Source organism: Sceloporus occidentalis, unplaced genomic scaffold (genome assembly GCF_023333645.1).
Source record: "Sceloporus occidentalis isolate IW3139 unplaced genomic scaffold, rSceOcc1.0.p SCAF_21, whole genome shotgun sequence".
NCBI classification, from domain to species: Eukaryota; Metazoa; Chordata; class Lepidosauria; order Squamata; family Phrynosomatidae; genus Sceloporus; species Sceloporus occidentalis.
Window position 1 is genome coordinate 7,824,558 of NW_028317001.1, and position 18,999 is coordinate 7,843,556.

An 18,999-nucleotide genomic window follows, 5' to 3' on the forward strand; every position below is an offset into this window, starting at 1 on the left:
TCAGAAATTCAGTGTTGAAGCCAGAACTGCCCTCCCCAAGCCAAAGAATATATTGAAATCCCTAAACCTAAAACTCCACCTTCTACCAAACCTAGCCCCTACCTACAATTCCCACCATCTATCCCCCACTATTAACCAGCCCTACTTTGTCATCCTTCTCACACGCACAATCTCTCCCTGCCCCAGACATTCAAAGAAGTTAGTTCCTTTTCTGTTACTACCAGCCTCCAACTTTCTTTAGCTTAAATCCCACAAATTCCGAATGCTATCATTGCTATTCTAGCTAGCTCCAACAAATCCCATTCCCCCATCTAACTAACCTAAACCACGACACACAATCCCCAGCCAAATTTATAACCCAAAGCATTTATCTATACTACTAGCAATTAAAACATAAATTTAACAAAATATAACATAAACAGACATATGGACATAAAAAACATACAAATAATATCACAAGGGCTTTTTAGCACTGCTGGATTGAAAAAAGATTGTTGTACCTTCTTTACAAAAATAAGGTTCTTTCACTGCTTGGATTTGTGTGGCTTCTCTCCTGTGTTGCCTCTCTGGTGATTGAATAGGCCTGACCTCCAAGAAAAGCATTTTCCACACTGCTGGCATTTGTATGGCTTCTCTCCTGTGTGGGCTCTCTGGTGTGTCACTAGGCTTGACTGCTGAGAAAAACAGTTCCCACAATGCTGGCATTTGTATGGCTTCTCTCCTGTGTGGACTCTCCGATGTCTCACTAAGTCTGCCTTCAAAGAAAAACAGTTCCCACAATGCTGGCATTTGTATGGCTTCTCTCCAGTGTGGACTCTCAGATGCTTTACAAGGATCGACTTGTACGCAAAATGTTTCCCACAATTCTGGCAGTTGTATGGCTTCTCTGATGTGTGGACTCTCTCATCACTGACAAGTTCTTCTGTAAAGAAGGAAAATAATACTGAATATCAGAGTTAAGAGAGGAAAGTGTTAGCCCAAGATATAGCTCTACGTTCACGCGTCCATATTTGATATTAAATTAATAAAGTTGGAATGGGTGACCTGAGCATGACCCTGTTGCAGATGCCCCAAATCCATGGAATGATTATATCTTTACTCACAGGAGCTGGCAAAGAAGATATTGTGGGGGAACTACCTTGAGGTAATCAGTAGAAGCAGATAGTCCTACAGACTGTTGAAAAAAGAATCTTTTAAACATGTGTAAAAATATCTTGATTGAAAAGCGGCATCATATCCTGTGAGACGGCCAGAGAGTGCTGAGTCTGAGCACATGGCATGACGCAAGCTAACTGCAGAGGACGCTTCATGCTGTGTGGCACCAGGAGATGAATCACAGCCAATACAGTATACAGGTCACATGTGGATTGCTGTGGATAGGATTGGATTGGAGTTGTGTATACAAGAGATAGTGAACATGATGGAAGTCAGAGAGGAGAGCTTGCAAATATTCTTATTATTTTGCAACTCAAGATAGAGAACCTCCAAAGATTTGGATGAAATCAACTGTGTCTGTGACTTATTTTTAAGTGTGAAAAGTGGTCAGTGCATTGCCAATATCTACATCTAGATATTTCCTTCCGTACTCTGCTGTGTTATTCTTGAGCTGCTTCTGGGAGCTTCCCCCTAAGATTGCACTGTATATTGGCGTGTGAACGCGATTGGAATTCACAGCCAAGAAGGACCAAGAGCCAATGTGCTAATCCTTTTTGTCTAAGATATTTGCACCAAGCACCCATTGCACTTTATTTGGTTTCAAACCATTTTCTCCCCCAGGAATCTTTCTAAAGCGATTTAAACCCTTTTGGACACTTGGTTTCTGATCCCAAGAAACAATCACAGTATAAATATCTGCCTTGACTGGCTGTTCTTTGACGTCAGTCCAATAACAGACAGTCAGTCTGTCGGTTTACATGGCTAAGCACCTCAATGCACTCAACAACCCCACTTTCCATTGGAGTTACTGACTTCTCTCCCCTTTCTGGACCCTCAGCAATTGCAATCAAGATCCATCTAGGTAAAGTTGTACCATTAGCAAAGCCTCACACTATTCACCACTCCCACCTTTGTTGCATAGTTCGTGTGTGTGTCTGTGTGTGTGTGTGTGTGTGTGAATACCTATATCTGTATATGCATGTGTATGCGTGTTTTGTGCTTTTCCCCTAAATAGAACATAAAAGTCTATTTCAAATGCCTTCGGAGTTCTCTGTGTTTCCAGGCCTGGTATAGTTGGGCTGAATCCCAAGGTCATTCTTGCCCCAACCAAACTATATGTCTGCTTTCAGCTAAGTACCAAATTCCCCTAAAAGCACAGTACTTGCGTGTGTCCTCCCCAGACTCCAGCATTTCAGGTAACAAAGGGCCTCTGGAATCAACCATGGAACTAACCAAGCTTAGGTAGGAAAAGAAACATTAGAGAAAAAGCAGGTTTTGTGTCCCCCTTCCCTCCCTTCATAGGTATTACTCACAATTGCTAAATGGAACCCCTAAATATGTCTGAAAACAAAGATTTGAACCGATTCTCAGAGGTTCTCTCAAACCAGTTCTTAAAATCTGTCAGTTTCGTGGCTGTCTCCCAATCCCCAAGGCCCCTCTCCTTTGGTGTCTCTCCAATAGTGCTTCACTAAATTACAAATACAAATATTCTATAGGATATTGCTATCACAATTAAAATATGCTTGAAAGGGATATAGGACTCCTAGTAGACCACTAGTTGAACATGGGCCAACAGTGTGATGCAGCAGCTAAAAAGGCCAATGTGATTCTAGGCTGCATCAATTCGAGTATAGTTTCTAGATCAAGGGAAGTAATAGTGCCACTCTATTCTGCTTTGGTCAGGCCTCACTTGGAATAATCCTGTGCCCAGTTCTGGGCCCCACAGTTCAAAAAGGATGTTGATAACTGGAACATGCCCAGAAGAGAGCAACCAAAGTGGTAAAGAATCTGGAAATCATCAAGCCCTATGAGGAGCAGCTTAGACAGCTGGGAATGCTTACCCTGGAGAAAAGAAAGTTAAGAGTAGATATGATATCCATGTTTAAATATCAGAAAGGGTCGTATTGAGGATGGAGCAAGCATACTTTCTGCTGCTACAGAAAAAGGAGACACCACAATGGATGCAAGCCAGAGGGAAAGAGGTTCCACTGAAATATTAGAAGGAACTTTGGGACAGTAAGAGCTCTTCAACAGTGGAATATACTCCCTTAGAGTTCGGTGGAGTCCTCTTCTTTGGATATCTTTAAACAGAGCCTTGGAATGTGTATTCCTGCATGGCAGAAGGGGGTTGAACTGGATGGCCCTTGTCGATTCCAACACTATGATTCTGTAATTCTAGTGGAATCATAGCACCATGATAATTAAGCGTAAAAGGGACCTCAGTCTTCATATTAAGGACAATGTTTACCAGTTACTTACCCACAGAGGACACATTCTCATAATTCTCCATCATTATATAATTGTACATCAGTCTCTGTTTCTTGGTCAACAGTTTCCATTCGTCCTCAGTGAAATATACCGCCACATCCGCAAAGGTCACCTGAAATAGAAAATAGCCCTAATCCAGAGAGTGACTAAGCAAAAGGGGAGGAAAGCACATGGTTCATCCAAATATTATTTCATCGCTTCAGAATTCAGTCCAGGAAATAAACTTTAAATTAAGTCAGCAAGAAAAAAACTACTGCCTTGGAGATCCAGTTTGTCTTGATTCCTTTCAGTATAATATACAATATAATTTAGGTCATGGCTGGGATACTGAGGATGGATTAGGATACTGACTATCCCAAAACTTATAGTACATATATCCACAAAAGAATTATGGTGCATTTAGCCATTTTTTGCCAAATTTCAGAGGCAAATGTCATTTTTAAAAAAACAGTTCTGGGCAGTTCTCTGGACTTGAGGCCCAATGGGCCCACCCCCAATTTAGATGCAGAGATGCTCTCCCATATCCCCAACATTTCACAGACAGGAAAAGCAAGACATATGTGGACAAGCAATCCAGAAGGTGGTAAAGATGGCCAAAGTTGTTTATGAGGAAGATCACACAAGCTAGGAAGGGCATTTCAGTTTGCTTTTGCTTCAGGTTCCGGGGAAGGGCAATATCCTGCCTCCTCCTTTCCTGTCCTCTTCCCACATTTGAATTGATGGGGGGCAAACTGAATGGCATTCAGGAATTGAAGTGAGCTGAGAAGGGGGAAAGTGGGAGGAGGAGAGAGCAACCGGGACATTTTTAAAAGCCCCTGAAAAAGTGGGGCAACAGATGATTAACAGGACTGTCTCTGTTAAATTGGGAGAGAATGTTCTCTGTTTGCTTTCATGAACTGGCCCAGCAGTGACACAGATGAAACTAATAGTCAAGAACCTCAACTCACCAAAGAGTTCTTGTACCTCTGCATCCTCTTTTTCTTGGAGCCCATCTCCCTCCGCTTGGCCTCTGTGTCGGCCATCAGGTGGGCAGGGGTCCTGGTGGTCTTGCACTTGGGTCACTTCCAGCAAAAGGTGCCCCAAAGCTGTGTCCAATGGGGCCGAGATGAAGTTCCTGCGAAAAGAGACCAGAGATGCAAAAAAGGACGCAAATTGGATCTCCTATAAAGAATTAATGCAAATAAATAGACCTGGTTATAGAGTAAACACACGAGAAGATCCTAATGATCAGGGTTATGATCTTTCTTGGTTCTTTTACAAACAGTTAAGAGAGCTCTTCCTAATGGATAAAAACAATATGGTATTTGCAAATCAGACTTTGATCTAGGACAGGAAATAATGTTGACTAAAGAGAACAGCATCATGCTGGTGACATATGCAGGTGATATATGGCTCCTTTGGGCCGATGCAGAGGTGGGTATCCCCTTCCTCCCTCTGCTCCAAACAAAGCCCCCTGGACCTAGTATAGATTTACTGCAGCTCCCCTACACAACAGATACTCCATGTCTTATTAGAGTGGTGAAGGATGAGGGGATGGGGAATTGGAGAGGGCCCTGGTTATGTCCCTGTAGCTAGATGTGAAATGAGTGCATCATAAATAAATAAATAAATCATCTGCTGAAACCTCCAGAGTTCCCCAGTGCTTACCGCCAGCACCATTCCCCTTCCCAAGAAGGCTGCATCCACACTGCAGAAATAAGGCAGTTTGACACTGCTTTAACCACTCAGTGCTATGGAATCCTGGGATTTTACCTTTGGGACACTTAGCCTTCTCTGCCAGAGAACTCTTATGTAGGGTTGCTATAACCGGGCGGGGGGCGGGAATTTCCCGCTTTTGGACCGTCTGCACGGTCACGGTACGGTTTGCCCCCCGCCCCCGGGTTTGCCCCCGCCCCCGGGCTTTGTTATTGCGCCGCTATGGCAGCGCCTTTGGCCGCTCTTGTGGCTGCCACCGTCGCCACCACCATTGCAGCCATCGCTGTGTGGCCTGCTGTGGCTGCTCCTCTGGCTGCCGCCGCCGCCGCGGTTCGCCTCCGCAAGCCGGGCCTGCTGCCTGTGCTGAGCCCCGCGCCTCCGCGCGCCCACACTCACATTTAATCTTCCCGGGCGCGCTGGAGGGCCACCTACTATTGGCTGGCAGGCTGGGCCTGGCTGGCCAATAGCAGAACAGCCCGCCCCCTGCTTCAGTAGTCTATGACTGCTGGCAGGGGCGGGGCTGTTCCAGCTCTCTGCCCCCATTGGCCGCCCAGGTTAAAGAGGATGAGCTCTCCTCTGTTTACTTCCTGGGCCGGCAAAGGACTGGAGCGGAGGGCAGCCCCAGCTGCAACAAAAGCGACAGCAGCAGCAAAAGGGAAAGGAGAGGACCAAAGGTAGGCCTCTCTGGGCCGGTGTGTGTGTGTTTTTGGCTTCCACGTTTATCATCATTATCCAAAGTCCTAGCTGTGTGAGTGTGAGTCAGTTTGCAAAGGGACCACCATTCCCAGAATTCCATAGCATTCAGCCGAGGCAGTTAAAGTGGTCTCAAACCAGATTATTTCTCCAGTGTAGATGCAGCCCAAGCCTTTTGCCTCTCTTATGCCTGAGATTTCAAAGCCCAGCCTTGGCACCACAACAAACTACAAATCCCAGGATTCCATAGGATGGAGTGATGAGAGTGAAAGCAGTGTGGCAGCAGCCTAAGTGTGCTTAATGCAGTTCTTAACATGGTGCACCTCTTGCCTACAGAGTCTCCCAGGCCCCAGCGGGGCCCTAGAGTCCTCCAAGGCCTCGCTGGGGCTTGGGAGAGGCTGTCTCCCAGACCCAGTGAAGCCTTGGAGAAGGTATAAAAATGTAGGACCTTTTTTTTTTTTTGTTAATTTCCTGGCCAGGAAATAATAATAATAAAAAGTCCTACATTTTTAAACCTTGTCCTACATTTTTCCCGGTTTTGAGGTCCTCCGGGATGGCAACCCTAAGCATTGGACTATGACCCTGGAGCCCAGGGTTTGAATGCCCTCTTGGACCACGGAAACCCACTGAGTGACCTTAGGCAAGAAGTCACACTCTCTCAGCCTCAGAGGGAGGCACTTGCAAAACCGCTTCTGGACAAATCTTGCCAAGAAAAGCCTGCGAAGGGCTTCCCTTAGGGTCGCCATAAGTCAGAAACAACTTGGAGGCACATAACAACAACAAGAGGAGTAACACCACTAACAGGGCTTAATCACACATCACAAACCAGATAGGAAGGAAGGAAGGAAGGAAGGAAGGAAGGAAGGAAGATGTGGGAGTTGTAGTCCTTGGTTCAGAGGGATTGGAGGGGCCTTACTGCAGGGCTGGACCCCTCCTCTTTCTGGCCATGTGGATGCTGGGAAATCCAGTCCAGGAAATACACTTTAAGTCCCATTGGCAAGAGAAAAGGCTACTACTGCCTTTCAGATCCAGTTTGCCCCAAATCCTTTATGAGGCCAGAAACCCCTTTGTTAGGAAGCAAACCTCGAATATCTCAGGAAGGCCCTATATCTCCCAAGGCCCCCTCCCTCCAGGACCTCCTTCCACTCTTCCCTCAGTCTCTCTCTCTCCCCTGAAGGCCTCAAACTGTCAAGCACTCAGACAGAGGGAGCCATTTTTTGTTCCAGCAGCCATTTTGTGTTCCAGCAGCCATTTTGTGTTCCAGTAGCAATTTTGTGTTCTGGCGGCCATTTTGTGCTGCTTGTGACTGTGGGGAATAATGTTCCAGAAGCTTCTCTGAGGCCTCAGTTGAACAGAGGCTCCTCTTTCTCTCTGAGGCTCCAGAGTCAGAAGGAGGCCAGGCTCCTTGGGCCAAAAGGGAGGAAGTGTGTCCCATTGTGCATCTTTTGTGTGTCTTTTCTGAGAGGGTTTTCTTATTACACAGCTCTGCTCCTTCTGGGGAACATGGGTTTTAAAAGGGATCAGAAATGGGGAGTATACTTTTAATACAAGACTTATTGTTATTCTTCACAAACTTTGGGCTTTGGCTTCTAAAAGGAGGCTAGTCCCCCAAAAAGGCCAAAAGTGGCTCCTTTGGGAGGTTTTAAAAGTCTCCCCAGTTTCCTTATTAATAGATTTTCAGGCAAGAAGGAAGGAGACAGACCAGAATAACTCATATTACCAAGAATGAAACAAATAAACATACAAACAAACAAGAACAAGAAAAATAAGAATTAGACAGAAAAGCAAACTGATTTTATTTAAAAAAGCAAAACCATTTTTACCAGGATAAAAAATCGACTGGCTTCTTCTATCCTTTATAACCGACTGAGGCTGTGTCTGAACTGCAGAAATAATCTGGTTGGAAACCACTTTTTTTTCTTTTGTAATTTATTTATAAACAATCCTTTACAAACAAAAATGAAAAAATGTACCAAGACATTTGGATAACAAATACAGCTACAACAACAAAAAGTACAAATACCTATAACATACAACATGCAATAAATAACATCCTGATATACAAAACTGTCAGAGTGACCATCTACAAAATTAGTCTGGGAAATCTTTTAGCTACTTCCTTTTCCAGTTTACATGTCATATTGAGCAAAAAGATCAAAGGGTTTAAAGGTATTTCTTCCTGTAAATGCCATCAAAGAAAATGCCATCAAAGAAAACCATTATCCTGAAACATGCTAACAAGCTAATATAACTTTGCTGTTAAAAGAAGATTGAGATGCAACTGAGGTAAAGAGCTATAGGCTAATTTCCTTATTAAATATGGATTATGAATTATTTTCTATGATTTTGGCCCATAGACTCAAAAAAGTTCTTAAACACTGAATTCATAAGGACAAGTCAGAGATAACATTCAAAACGTCTGAAATATAATTGAATATTTTCAAAGGCACAATGAAAAAACACTTATCTTTTTAGAAAAGGCCTTCAATAACCTAGGATGGGATATGTTATTTGTGACACTTGAAAAATGGAAATAGGAGCTTCTTATTATAGATGGATAAAGGCAATGTACAAAGATCAAAGACTAATTGTTAACTATAAAAACCAGAAGAGTTTAAGATTTCTAAAGGTAAATGGCAAGCTTTCCCACTATCACCCTTTTTCTTCATTCTGATCCTAGAAGCACTGAATAATAGGATAGGATTAGACAATAAGATCAATGGGATAAAAATTAAAAACAACTGAGTTTAAAATGAGAGTCTTCTCAGACGACATTTGTATTCCCTGGAGAACCCAGAAAAGAGCACAAGGCAATTGATGGATGTAATAGTGGAATTGGAATATGATTCAGGACTAAAAGTAAACAGAGACAAAACAACATTAATAACACAAAATATGGGGAAAAGGAAGAACAAATCCTGGAAGAAATTAGTTGATTTAAAGTGGGAAAGAAAGTTAAATATCTAGGAATAAATGTAATAAATAAAAACTCATATCCATTTCACAATAACTATGAGACACAAGGAAGGAAATGAGAAAAGACCTAGAAAAATGGGGGAAATTACACTTATCGCTATTAGGAAAAATATCACTGATCCAAATGAGTTTCCTTCCTGAAATACTGTTTCTGTTCCAAGCGATTCCCATCATCCAGAATAAAAAACCATTGAATCTATGGCAAAAGGGAATCTCAAAATTTATTTGGAATTAAAAAAAGAGCCAGGATAAAAACGAAAATACTTTGTGATGACAAAAGTAGAGGAGGGCTGGGTTTACCAAACTGAAAACTTTATTATGCTGCTTGTTGTTTAGTTTGGACTAGAGAATGGGTTTTGTTAGAGAATGAACAATTGTTATGTCTGGAGGGTGAACATTTAAGATTTGGGTGGAATGGATCCCTAATTTACGGTAAAGAGAAAGTTCATAAAGAAAGCACAAATCATTTCGTAAGAAAAGCTCTATTGAAGATCTGGGGAAAAAACAAGTGTAGAATATGTCCAAAAATACCTTTATGGTGTTTGCCGCATGAGGCTCTTTTCGGGAGGAAAGGTATCCAGAAAACTAAATGGTTGAGATACAAGGATGTACTGAAAGAATCGCAAGGAAAACTAGAGATCAAAACACAAGAAGAACCTAAAGAATCTGGCCTAGATTGTCACTGGTATCTTTATCATCAAATGAGGGAGAGGTTTAAAATAGATGTGAAATTAGGAGGAATACAAAATGAAAAGTGGAATTGTGGAAGCCATGCTCCATGGTCATTCCATGCCTGATGAGAGTGTTGGGTGCGAGGCATTGGAGAAGCATCCAGCTGTGTTTCTCTAGCCAGAAGCCAAAGGAAGGCATTCTCCTCTGAGGGCCACTGGGGAGGTCAGGAGGTTTCAGCAGATGATGCGCTCATTTCACATCTAGCTACAGGGACATAGCCAGGGTCCTCTCCAATTCCCCATCCCCTGACCCCCCTCCACTCTCACAAGGCATGGAGTGTCAGGACCATGGAGAACAGGTCTGAGGAAATGACATGCATGTGGCCACTAGGTGGAGCTGTTGTGGAAGTCATTGACAGCTCTAGTGGCAGTTAGATGTGTCAGCATTTAAACAGTGCATCATTGGAATGTTGATGCAACTGTCAACTGTCATTCTCAACTGTCACTGAGGAAGAGTCAGACAGTGTGTGCCTCAGAGTGGGTTGTTACTGGTGTGGATGGTGGAGGGTGTCGATGTATATAGTGTTGTACACAGTGGAACTTCTTATATGAATAAAAGCCTCATCTGAGAGAAGATTACATTGAGAAAGCGACAGGTGTTTCTTCAGCTCACAAGCTACTGACTACAGTCAAGGTCGAGAATCTGGCGCCATACGTTAACGTGTTGCCTCACATGCTGCGCAACATAGCAACGTCAAAAGCTTTTTAACATGGAGTATCTCTTGTGTACGGCAGCTGCAGTGAATCTATGCTAGGTCCATGGGGCTTTATTTGGTGCAGAGAGAGGAAGGGCATACCCATCTCTGCATTGGCCCAAAGGAGGCATATGTCACCTGCGTATCTCACTAGCAGCATGCTGTTCTCTGTGTCTTTGAGTGATGTAGGGCTTCTTGACAAACCAAGCCTAACCCTAGTCTCTTTTCTCAGGAACTTCATCTCAGCCTCCTTCTACACAGCTTTGTGAAATATTTTGCTGGAAGAGACCCAAGTGCAGGGCCACCAGGACACCCTCCCCCTTTCCCACCTAATGGCCAACACAGAGGCCAAGCAGAGGGAGTTGGGCTCCAAGAAAAAGAGGCTGTCGAAGTACAACTCTTTGGTGAGTTGACATCCTATTAGTTTCATTTGTGTCACTGCTGGGCCAGCTCATGAAAACAAGTGGAGAACATATTGTCCCAGTTTGGCAGAGAAAGTCCTGGTAAATCCTCTGTCACACCACTTTTTCAGAGGCTTTCAAAAATGTCCAGGTTTCTCTCTCCTCCCACTTTCCCCCCTTCTCCTCAGCTCTCTTGTGTTGCTGCAAAATGACTTCCAAGGAGTTTGCACCCCATCAACCCAAAAGGGGGGATAGGAGAGGACATAAGTTGCCAGGGTCTTCCTTTTTGGTTCAGGAGGCTGTGGCAAAAGCAAACTGCTGTGCCCTTCATAGCTTGTGTGATCTTCCTCATAAACAACTTTGGCCATCCTCACCACCTTCTGGTGTTGCTTGTCCACATGTGCCTTGCTTTTACTGTCTGTGAAATGTTGGGGATATGGGAGACCATCTCTGAATCTAAACTGAGGGTGGGCCCAGTGGACCTCAAGTCCAGCATCCTCCCCAGAACAGGTTTTTAAAAATGACATTTGCCTCCAAAATTTGGCAAGAAATGGCTAAATGCACCATAATACTTTTGTGGCTAAACATACTATATGTGTTGGGATAGTTAGTATCCTAATCCATAATCAATATCCCAGCCATGGCCTAAATTATATTTTTATTATATTTTATATTATATTTAAAAGATTCAAGACAAACTGGATCTCAAAGGCAGTAGCTTTTTTGTATACGTCTCATATGATGGACACAATGGGACAAAGTCTTTAATGAACATCTGTTGAGGAAACCTTTAATTAATAATTGGCTAACTGTGAAAAAATGTTTTACATTGGACTTCCACTTTGGGTTTCCCCACAAGAGGCTTTTTAGGCCAATGGGGAAAGAATCAGAAATGGATAAGGTACAGAGACATATGAACTCATGATAATGAAGGAAATGTTATATTAAGATTAAAGGAAGAAATCATAACTAAAATAGGCCATATGAATTGGTTGAATTATATGCAGCTTAAAGAAGGAATCATAGAATCGTAGAGTTGGAAGAGACCACAAGGGCCATCAAGTCCAACCCCTGCCATGCAGGAAATCACAATCAAAGCATGCCCAACAGTATGCAAAGGAATCTTGTAGCACCTTGAAACCAACTAAAAGGAAGAGATTGGCAACATGAACCTTCATGGCCTGGTGCCCAATTCATCATATGCATGATAGACCTTGTCACAATAGGTTTACCAAGCCAGATTTACAAAGGATAAGAGTTTATTTGGTTTTGAGAAAGAATATAATGAATATTAATGAAAGAAAATGAAAAAATATATTATGTAAAATATATAACATCTTACTGAAAAGATCCCTTGAAGAAGTGGAAATTAAAGATTCTATGACAAAATGGGCAAAAGAGTTGGGATACAATTTAGACTTGGAAAAATGGGAAGAAGCTAGATTAAAAACAAAATAATTACTGTAGCACAAAAAATAAAAGAAATTTATTTGAAAGTTGTAAATAGATGGTATCAAACACCATGCTCACTAGAAAAAATTATAAATTAAAGGATAACCAGTGTTGGAGATGCCAAAAAGAAATGGGTACATATTTACATATGTGGTGGCAAAGCACATATATAAAGTCTTTTTGGGTGAAGATTCATTTGGAAATAAAGTTAATATTAAAAATTGATTTTGAGTTTGGACCAGAAATATATCTGTTAAACAAGACTTCATTACTAGACCCAGAGGAAGAAAGGAAATATTGGGAAATATTATTATACTTAATATCGGCTGCCAGAAGGAGAATAGCAAAGAACTGGAAATTACCTATAATAATCCCACAAATGGAGACTTGGCAAAACGAAATTCAAGAATTGAAAGATCTAGACAGATTAACAGCATTAATAAACAAGAAGGATATGGTTAAATGGGGAAAGGATTGGGAAGATGTAAGACTTTATTTAGCCGCTGCTCAGTAAGGAGAGGTACAAGAAACAAAACCTTTCTATTCATACCTAGAGATAGGGGAATAAGATGTTGTATTAAAAGATAAAATTATACAGTTTCTTGTGGAGAGTTATCAGGAATAAGCCTAACAGATTTATAGCTTGTTGATATATGTTTTTATTTATCTTGTTGTAAACATGCAAGCTTTGTAAAAAAAAAAAAAGATGTATTACCACAATAAAAAAAGGGGGGGAAAGGCAGTAGCTTTTTGCTTGCTAACAGAATTTAAACTTTATTTCATGGACTGAATTCTGAAGTGATGAAATAATATTTGGATGCACCATGTGCTTTCCTCCCCTTTTGCTTAGTCACTCTCTGGATGAGGGCTATTTTCTATTGCAGGTGACCTTTGCGGATGTGGCAGTATATTTCTCAGAGGATGAATGGAATCTGTTGACCAAGAAACAGAGACTGATGTACAATTATGTAATGATGGACAATTATGAAAATGTGGTTTCTGTAGGTAAGGAACCTGAATCCGTTGCTCGTTCTATAAAGACTGAGGGTCCTTTCATACTATATTATCATGTTGCTTTGGTTCCACTAGAATAATAGAATCATAGAGTTGGAATAGAGCACAAGGGCCATCCAGTTCAACCCCCTTCTGCCCTGCAGGAATACACATTCAAATCACCCCCAAGAGATGGCCATCCAGCCTCTCTTTAAAGACCTCCAAAGAAGAGGACTCCATCAAACTCTAAGGGAGTATATTCCACTGTCAAAGAGCTCTTACTGTCATGAAGTTCCTCCTAATATTTTGGTGGAACCTCTTTCCCTGTGTCTTGCATCCATTGTAGTGTCTCCTTTTCTCTGTAGCAGCAAAAAGCAAGCCTGCTGCTTGCGCAACATGACACCCTTTCAAATATTTAAACATGGCTATCATATCCACTCTTTATTTTATTTTCTCCAGGATAAACATAACCAGCTTTCTAAGCTGCTCCTCATAGAGCTTGATGGCTTTCATACCCTTCACCACTTTGGTTGGCCTCCTTTGGACATGCTCCAATTTGTCAACATCCTTTTTGAATTGTGGGGCCCAGAACTGGACACAGGATTATTCCAAGTGAGGACTGACCAAAGCAGAATAAAGTGGCACCATTACTTCCCTTGATCTAGAAACTATTCCTGTATTGATGCAGCCTAGAATCACATGGGCCTTTGTAGCTGCCTCATCACACTGTTGGCCCATGTTCAACTTGCGGTCTACTAGGAGTCCTAGATCCCTTTCAAGCCTAGTTTAATTGTGATAGCAACATCCTGTAGAATATTTGAATCTGTAGTTCACTGAGGCACTATTGCTCTCCAGTTTCTAAGGATTCTAAATACTCCATCCTAAACTGCCTATTATAGGATTTTGTAGGAAAAAGCCATAGAGATTAATGCTTTTCTCACCCAAATGTTACTCAGCACATCCCTGGGCAAGTTTCCTACCTCTTTTGGCCCCTCTTCCATCCTTTAAAGGCTCTGGAGAGTCTTCTTGGGGGAAAGACCTCCCTTGGGTCTGCAATGGCTCAGAGAGGGCCCAACAGTGGCAAAATGGCCTCCATTTCCCCAAAGGGATGCTGTGGGATGTTGAGGGGCAAAATATTATTTCACTCCCCTCCCCCAGGCATGTGGGGTTGCCCCTGAGGTCTCCTCCAAACCCCATCAGTAGTCCATGCCTGTCTTATAATGTTTTAAGGCTGCTCCCTGGTGCTTGACCCTCACCAAAACTGGAGTCCAAGTCCCAGCCCCCTTGCTCTGCCTTTGCCAATGAGTTATTTGTATATTGATTGTCCTGCCTTTCTCAACAAACGGGCCTCAAAGTATCCCTTTTATGCATCACACTCTGTGGGTATGTGTCTGTGATGGAGAGACAGAGGGAAAGTTAAAAAATAGAAAAGCAGGGAAGAGATGCTGAAAATGAGATGCTGAAGTGGTGCAGTTGTGCAAGAGGGAAGGTTGGGGAGCAGAGGGAGAAAGGGAAGGGGATCAGGCTATGGGAGCCAGGAGGGGAAGGCAGGAGCAAAGCCAGGATCGCCTAGCTCTGTGCGGAGAGGAAGGGACCTCTGGGAAGGGCCAGGAGAGGGGCCTTGGGGATTGGGAGGCAGCCACCAACCTGACAGATTTTAAGAACTGAACTGGTGAGAACCGGCTCAAGTCCTTGTTTTCAAACATATTAAGGGGTTCCATTTAGAAATTATGAGCAATGTCTATGAATAGAGGAAAAGGCGACAGAAAAATTCCTTTTTCTCTAATGTTTCTTTTCCAACCTGAGCTTGCTTAGCTCCATGGTTGATTCCAGAGGCTCTTTGTTACCCGAAATGCTGGAGTCTGGGGAGGACACTCCCAAGTGCTATGCTTTTAGGGGAATTTCATACTTCGTTCAAAGGGGAGATTGGGGCAACAGTGGCCTCGGGAGTCATCCCGTTCCCCCCCCCCCCCCGGCATTAGGGGAACTCAGTGTATTCTCGAGCCCTATTTACATGAATGGTGCTCCGCGCAGTGGAATGTCTGTGCCCGGCACAGTCACAGGCGCCATTAACCCTTATGGGGCACACCTCCCTTTTTCCTAGTGTGGCTTTTAGTGTATGCTGAAATCCGCCCAAGGCGTGCCCGCATGTGACATAGGTGCACTGTACACGCTTGCACACACATATAAGTGTTCACACGCACACACAAGAACTAGGTAACAAAGGTAGGAGTGGTGAATAGATGTTAGGCTTTGCTAATGGTAATACATAACCTAGACAGAACTTGATTCCAATTGCTGAGGGTCCAGAATGGGGAGAGAAGTCAGTAACTCCCAAGGCAAGTGGAGCTGGTGAGTGTAGTGAGATGTTTAGCAATGTAAACCAACAGAGAGTCTGTCTGCAACAAGACTGAAATATTTATACTGAAATTGTTGCTAGTGGGCAGAACCAGAGTTTTCTATAAGGTTTAAATCACTTTAGAATGTTTTCTGGGTGGGGAAAATATAGTCCAAAATCAAATTGAATGCAATAGGTGCATGGTGCAAATACCTCAGACATAAGGGATTAGAACACCGGTCCTCAGGTCCTTGTTGGCTCTGAATTCCAGTCCTGTTCAAAAGCCAATGTACAGCGCAATGTGAGCATGATGCTCCCAGATGCAGCTCAACTTAGCAAAGTATGGAAAAAAAATTCCAGGTACAGGTTTTGGCAATGCACTGACCACTTTTCACACTTAAAAATAAGTCACTGACACAGTTGATTTCATCTGAATCTTTGGGAGTTCTCTATCTTGAGTTGCAAAATAATAAAAGTATTTGCAAGCTCTCCTCTCTGATTTCCATCATGCTCGCCATCTCTTGTATATACAACTCCAATCCAATCCTATACACAGCAATTCACATGTGAGGAGTATACTGTATTGGCTGTGATTCATCTTCTGGTGCCACACAGCATGAAGCATCCTCTGCAGTTAGCTTGCATCATGCCATGTGCTCTGACTTAAGAATCTATGGCAGTCTCACAGGAAATGATGCCACCTGTCAATCAAAATATTTTTACTCATGTTTAATGGAATATTTTTTCAACAGCCCTTTGACTATCAGCTTCCACTGATTCCCTCAAGGCAGTCCCCATCCAGTCTCTTCTTTGCTAGCTCATATGAGTAAGGATACAATCGTTCCATGTATTTAGGGGCATAAGCAGCAGGATCATGCTCAGGTCACCCACTCCAACTTTATTAATTTAATATCAAATAGGTGTTATGGATGATAGGCTTTAAAAGGTTGTGACAGAATAGAGTAAGGCAGAGGAGCCAGACTTTGTTAACAATTCAGATTTATTCAAAGCTAGCTGTCCTCAGTAGAATTCCCATTCTAACAAAACTGAGGCCCAGAGCCAAAGAAAATGGCTACCTTTATAGGAAAACAAACAAAGAAAACTCATCTTCATCACTTTATTGGGCACTTCGCACTCCAAACATATACATTTCCAACAATCATAGTTCAGATACATGAATACATTTAAATATACTTTAAAATACCTTTGGCTACACCCCATTGCTCCTTATCAGATATGGTGGCACTCAGAGGAACCTCTGCCAGTGAAATTACATTCTATATCAGTCTTTTCCTAATGCTCTTTGTTTCCTTTAAGTGCTTGGACAAATGCTTCACCTTGAACAACTTCACATCTGCCCCCCTTCTGCATTCCTCTCTCCCAGAGGCCTCTATTCTAAAATGTGTACTTTGGTTCACTCTCATACTTTATTCCATCTATATATACATTGATTCTTGCATATTACCAAACACTGATATTTGGGTTTCTTCACCTCATAGAGAGGTGGGCTTGGGCTAAAACATTCCTCTCTTAAATCTGATATTCAGTATTATCTGTCCTTATCCTTCTTTACAGAAGAACTTGTCAGTCATGAGAGAGTCCACACATCAGAGAAGCCATACAACTGCCAGCATTGTGGGAAACATTTTGCTTACAAGTCGATTCTTGTCATACATCAGAGAGTCCACACCGGAGAGAAGCCATGCAAATGCCAGCATTGTGGGAAATGTTTTTCTCAAAAGTCTCACCTACTAACACACCAGAGAATCCACACAGGAGAGAAGCCATGCAAATGCCAGCATTGTGGGAACTGTTTTTCTCAGCTGTCAGCCCTACTGACACACCAGAGAATCCACACAGGAGAGAAGCCATGCAAATGCCAGCATTGTGGGAACTGTTTCTCTTTGAAGGGAGACTTAGTGAGACATCAGAGAGTCCACACAGGAGAGAAGCCATACAAATGCCAGCATTGTGGGAACTGTTTTTCTCAGCTGTCAGCCCTACTGACACACCAGAGAGTCCACACAGGAGAGAAGCCATGCAAATGCCAGCATTGTGGGAAATGTTTTTCTCAAAAGTCCCACCTACTAACACACCAGAGAATCCACACAGGAGAGAAGCCATACAAGTGCCAGCATTGTGGGAAATGTTTTTCTCGGCAGTCACACCTAGTGACACACAAGAGAATCCACACAGGAGAGAAGCCATACAAATGCCAGCATTGTGGGAAATGTTTTTCTCAAAAGTCCCACCTACTAACACACCAGAGAATCCACACGGGAGAGAAGCCATACAAATGCCAGCATTGTGGGAACTGTTTTTCTCAGCTGTCAGCCCTACTAACACACCAGAGAATCCACACAGGAGAGAAGCCATACAAATGCCAGCATTGTGGGAAATGTTTCTCTTTGAAGGGAGACTTAGTGAGACATCAGAGAGTCCACTCAGGAGAGAAGCCATGCAAATGCCAGCATTGTGGGAAATGTTTTTATTTGAAGTCAAGCCTAGTGACACATCAGAGAGTCCACACAGGAGAGAAGCCATACAAATGCCAGCATTGTGGGAAATGTTTCTCTTTGAAGGGAGACTTAGTGAGACATCAGAGAGTCCACTCAGGAGAGAAGCCATGCAAATGCCAGCATTGTGGGAAATGTTTTTATTTGAAGTCAAGCCTAGTGACACATCAGAGAGTCCACACAGGAGAGAAGCCATACAAATGCCAGCATTGTGGGAACTGTTTTGCTTGGCAGTCAACCCTACTGACACACCAGAGAGTCCACACAGGAGAGAAGCCATACAAATGCCAGCATTGTGGGAACTGTTTTTCTCGGCAGTCAACCCTACTGACACACCAGAGAATCCACACAGGAGAGAAGCCACACAAATCCAAGCAGTGAACCAACATTATTTTTTGTAACGAAGGAATACAAAAATCTTTTTTCAGTCCACTGGTTCTAAGAAACGACCCTTATGATTTTATACGTATGGTTTGTCTGTCCATATGTCTGTTTATATTTTAAAGTTATGTTTTGTTAAGTTTAGGTTTTAATTGCTACTAGTATAGATAATTGCTTTGGGTTATAAATTTGGCTGGGGATTATGGGTCATGGTTTAGGTTAGTTAGACGGGGGGCTGGGATTTGTTGGAGCTAGCTAGAATACCAATTATAGCATTCAGAATTTGTGGGATGTTGGCTGAAGAAAGTTGGGGACCGGTAGTAACAGAAAGGGAGCTAGCTTCTTCAAATGTCTGGGGCAGGGAGAGATTGTGCATGTGAGAAGGATGGCAAAGTGGGGCTGGTTAATAGTGGGGGATGGATGGTGGGGATTGTAGGTGGGGGCTAGGTTTGGTAGAAGGTGGAGTTTTTGGTTTTGGGTTTCAATATATCCTTTGGCTTGGGGAGGGAAGTTCTGGCTTAAACACTAAATTTCTGACTATGTGTTTTCAATAAAGTTCTTTGCTATTTCAACACATTGGACTCTTTGATGCACAGAAGTTCTGAATTTGCACAAAACTGACACCTTCTTCTCTCCTCAGCCCTCAGCTCCATTCCCAGTTATAAGAACAGGCCGCCAGCAGAATGAACAGCAGCAGCAGTAAGG

General features: G+C 42.8%; 1 protein-coding gene across 1 annotated transcript; it reads left to right on the forward strand.

The window, feature by feature from the left end:
- The first annotated feature begins 9,973 nt into the window (after positions 1 to 9,973).
- LOC149301527 (uncharacterized) lies at positions 9,974 to 18,357 on the forward strand. The gene is made up of 4 exons (XM_089484044.1): positions 9,974 to 9,995; positions 10,446 to 10,617; positions 12,951 to 13,071; positions 16,973 to 18,357. Exons 2-4 carry the CDS (start codon positions 10,546 to 10,548, stop codon positions 18,292 to 18,294), a joined length of 1,515 nt encoding a protein of 504 aa, XP_089340170.1. The 5' UTR covers positions 9,974 to 9,995; positions 10,446 to 10,545; the 3' UTR covers positions 18,295 to 18,357.
- Positions 18,358 to 18,999: the final 642 nt, after the last annotated feature.